The sequence below is a fragment of the Octopus sinensis genome, unplaced genomic scaffold, assembly GCF_006345805.1.
Source record: "Octopus sinensis unplaced genomic scaffold, ASM634580v1 Contig14490, whole genome shotgun sequence".
Taxonomy (NCBI): domain Eukaryota; kingdom Metazoa; phylum Mollusca; class Cephalopoda; order Octopoda; family Octopodidae; genus Octopus; species Octopus sinensis.
The window spans coordinates 45,450-50,000 of record NW_021833256.1 but is presented as its reverse complement, the minus strand read 5'-3'; the positions used below and the strand labels follow the sequence as shown (position 1 = coordinate 50,000).

At 38.1% G+C, this 4,551-nt stretch overlaps 1 protein-coding gene across 1 annotated transcript in view; it reads right to left on the bottom strand.

Moving 5' to 3' along the window:
* LOC115230098 (serine-rich adhesin for platelets-like) overlaps positions 1-1,403 on the bottom strand; it is a 16,507-nt gene extending 15,104 nt beyond the window's left edge. Inside the window, exons 1-2 of the mRNA XM_036499506.1 lie at positions 1,388-1,403; positions 366-635 (exon numbers count right to left, since the gene is read on the bottom strand). Coding sequence (XP_036355399.1) covers positions 366-635; positions 1,388-1,403 — 286 coding nt within the window. The remainder of the gene's footprint in view (positions 1-365; positions 636-1,387) is intronic.
* Positions 1,404-4,551: the final 3,148 nt, after the last annotated feature.

The window sequence follows — 4,551 nt, the reverse complement described above, 5'->3', positions numbered from 1 at the left end:
AGATCAGATTGGGTCTGGTACAGCCATCTGGTTCACCAGACCTCAGTCAAACAATTCCAACCCATGCTAGCATGGAAAGCGGACGTTAAACGATGATGATGATGCTGACTCCAATGCAGAATCAATAACAAGACTAACACCCTCACAGATTAACCTCAACTAAGGCTTGTCCAATCCACTGACAGTTATGTGTGAGAGGGTGTCACTTCATTCGACAAGAAAAGGCAAAGTCGACCTCAGTGGAATTTGAACCTAGAACATTAAGATGAATGAAATGCTGCTAAGCATTTTACCTGGTGTGCTAACGATTCTGTCAGGTCACAGCCTTAAAATAAAAGAAAAATGATAATGGAAAAAAGGCTCACGTTTTACATTCCCGATGCCATTTTTATCACCAGTTCTGTTGGAATGTGTATTCTCTGGTCCGCCATTCAAACATCGGAAGTCACAGCAAGCATTCTCAACAGTTTTGATCTTCATGCAGGCTGGAGGAGAACAAAGGACCATGTTACACATGATGTGTAGACCGTTCTGGCACATACAAGACCGACACGGCTCATCTTTATCGGGTGTGTATTCGTCACCGTTGGACACGATGTTCCCCTCCCAGTCACGGCATGGCAAACTGGAGACACCTGGAAGAGAAAGATAAATTGATTTAGACAGATAGAAAGAGATAGAGATATAGATAGATAGATAGACAGACAGACAGTTGGATAGATAGATATAGAGATAAAGATAGATAGATAGACAGACAGACAATACAGTTCTATATTTAAGAGATAAGGAATTATGTACGTTATTTACATTATTTACATTTGACAGATATTTGTCCTCATCTTGTTTGTTGTTAACACAGTGTTTCGGCTGATATACCCTCCAGGCTTCTTCAGGTGTCTTGGGGAAATTTCGAACATGGGTTCTTATTCCTAAGGTATTTTTCGATATTATTATTATTATTATTATTATTGTTGTTTTTTGTTGTTTATGTCACTGCTTGGAATCGAACTCGGAATCTTGGGGTTAGTAGCCCACACTCTTAACCACTATGCCATATGCCCGTGGGCAATTATGGAGTGAATTTTAGGGCTTTCTTCTGACTCTTGGTTCTTTACATTTTGAGTTCAAATTCCACAGAGTGTGACATTAGCTTTCATCCTTTTGGGGGTCGATTAAATAAAACACAAATTGAGCACTGCAGTCGGTGTAATTGACAATCCACCTTTCCTCGGAGTTGCTGGCATTACGCCAAAATTTGAAACCATTATTATTAGTAATAGCATGAGACAACAAAGGAGAAACAAAAATCTCTCTCACTCTAGATATATACATATATATATATATATACATATATATATATATACATATATATAAGGAAACAACAAACCAAAAAGTCGAATCATTGTGCACTGATGTATAAAGGTATAGATAAGGATGTAAATGACAGGAAAGTTAGAAATAAAACCAACTCAAAGACCAAAATGGAACCTGCCCTCACCTCACGCCAATAGCTGAGAGAGAGAGGAGAGAGAGGGAGACTTCTTGGTAGTTAGTAAAATACAGCAAAACTGAACAAAGAGGAAGTAATCCAATATGAAAGACAGACAATTGCTGAAAAAGCTTTGAAATAAAAGACCAGGAATGGAAGGTCTGATTTTAGCTGCCGTAAGATCAATGCCACGGCTAGATCAAAAACGACCAAAATAAAATGAGCGGTTAGCATCAAACTGTAGACTATGCAGTCAGAATAAATATATATAATTGGCCAAACCATTCTTAGCCGCAAAGAAAGAATATAGACACTGGCATGATTTGGTGGGGTGAGCGGGGAGAGTGGTTATGGCCACTGAGTAAATGGTTCTCTATGAATTTTGGTACAAAGCCAGTGATTTTGAAGGGGTGAGGAATCAATTACATCAACCTCCACCCCAATGTTAAGCTGGTACTTTATTTTATTGACCCTCCCACTGAAAGAATGAAAGGCAAAGGTGGGATTTGAACTCAGAATGTAAAGCCAGAAGAAATGACCCTAAGTATTTTGTCTAACATGCTAATGTTTCTTATTTCTTTATTGCCTACAAGGGGCTAAACATAGAGGGGACAAACAGGGACAGACAAAGGGATTAAGTCAATTACATCGACCCCAGTGCGTAACTGATACTTATTTAATCGGCCCTGAAAGGATGAAAGGCAAAGTCAACCTCGGCGGAATTTGAACTCAGAATATAACAGCAGACGAAATACCTATTTCTTTATTACCCACAAGGGGCTAAATATAGAGGGGACAGACAAAGGGATTAAGTCAATTACATCGACCCCAGTGTGTAACTGGTACTTATTTAATCGGCCCTGAAAGGATGAAAGGCAAAGTCGACCTCAGTGGAATTTGAACTCAGAATATAACAGCAGATGAAATACGGCTAAGCATTTCGCTCGGCGTGCTAACGTTTCTGCCAGCTCACCACCTTAACATGCTAATGTTTCTGCAAGCTTATCGCCTTAACAACAACAACAATAATAATAATAGTTTCAAATTTTTGGCACAAGGCCAGCAATTTTGGGGAGGGAGTAAGCTGATCATGCTGGCTCCAGTGCTCAACTGGTACTTATTTTATCAACCTCAAAAAGATGAAAGGTGAAGTCAACCTCAGCAGAATTTGAATAACAATAATAATAATGGATTCAAATTTTGGCACAAGGCCAGCAATTCCAGGGAGGGATGAGTCAATTCCATCGACCCCCAGTGTTCCACTGGCACTTATTTTCTCAGCATAAGAAGGATGAAAGGCAAAGTTGACCTTGGTGGAATTTGAACTCAGAACATAGTGACAGGCGAAATACTGCAAAGCATTTTGTCCAGCGTGCTAACAATTTTGCCAGCTCGCCACTTTAAATAATAATAATCCTTTTTACTATAGGCACAAGGCCTGTAGTAACTGGTACTTATTTCATTGACCCCCCCCCCCGAAGGGTTTGAAAGGCAAAGTCGACCTAGGCGGAATTTGAACTCAGAATGTAAAGACAGACAAAATACCTATTTCTTTGCTACCCATAAGGGGCTAAACACAGAGAGGACAAACAAGGACAGACAAACAGATTAAGTCGATTATATCGACCCTGGTGCGTAACAAGTACTTATTTAATCGACCCCGAAAGGATGAAAGGCAAAGTCGACCTTGGCGGGATTCGAACTCAGAACGTAACAGCAGATGAAATACCGCTAAGCATTTCGCCCAGCGTGCGAACGTTTCTGCCTTTTAATAATAATAATAATAATAATAATAATAATAATCCTTTCTACTATAGACACAAGGACTGAAATTTTGGGAGAGAGGTTTAGTTGATTTCATTGAATCCAGTGCTTGAAGAGATGAAAGACAAAGTCAACGTTGGTGAAATTTAAACTCAAAACACAAAGAAGAATTACTCCTGAGCCTTTTGTTCAACATACAAGAAATTTTGCAAGCTTGCTGCCCTCAAGCCATGAGTAATATGTAAATACATTCTTTTGTTTTGATTAATACCTTTTTACCTCCGCCATAGCGAAGGCGGAGGTATTGTTTTCATTCGTGCTTTTTGGTTTGTCCGTGGACAAGATATCTTAAGAACTGCTGGATGGATTTGGATGAAACTTGCAGAGATGTTTGGCCTCATGACTGGCATGAACTGATTAGATTTTAGGATCGATCTGGTAACAGACAAGGATTCTGGATAATTTTCCATTTATTTTACTTAATTTTTGAAAGTGATCGGGTTCATTTTTAGTATTCTTGTTTGTGAGAGCGGTCAAGTTTATTTCAGATATTCTCATTTTAAAAATCATCTCTGGCTAATCGTTGAGAGGACATTGGTGTTGCCTTGGCAGAGGTTTGCACTCTGAGCACATGCTTGCATGGATGGGATAGCAAAGATAGGAATTGATTTAAGAGCAGGATCTTATGGTCAGATGCTGTTCCTGTTGCCAACTCATACTCGGTCATAGAGTCATAGAGTGACTTGTTATAATATCAACAAGGAATGCTAATATCAGCATCACAATCAATTCGCTTAAATGGCGACAAGTAACACATCAACATTCACACAAATTTACACACAGACTTATTTACACACTATTATCTATAACTCTATGTACTTCAATTTCAAGGGTTAAAAGCAAATTTCAAATGTATGTGCTTTGATATATATATATATATATATATATATATTTATACACACACACACAAACATATATACATGTATGCACACACTCACCTACATACATATATATTCATATATACATACATACACCACCACACATACATGTATACACACACACATACATACCTAGTTATATACAAATATAAGCACACAAGTACCAACTACAGCATGTGGTAATGACACAACTATGCTACTCTGGAATTAATGACTCTCAGAATGGCAAGCACATCCAAAAGAAGCCATTCTGGTACCACAATCAAAGATAGAAAAGGTAAAAAAAAAATAGATCCTCACACACACACACATATATATATATATATTATATATATATATATATATGTGTATGTATGTATA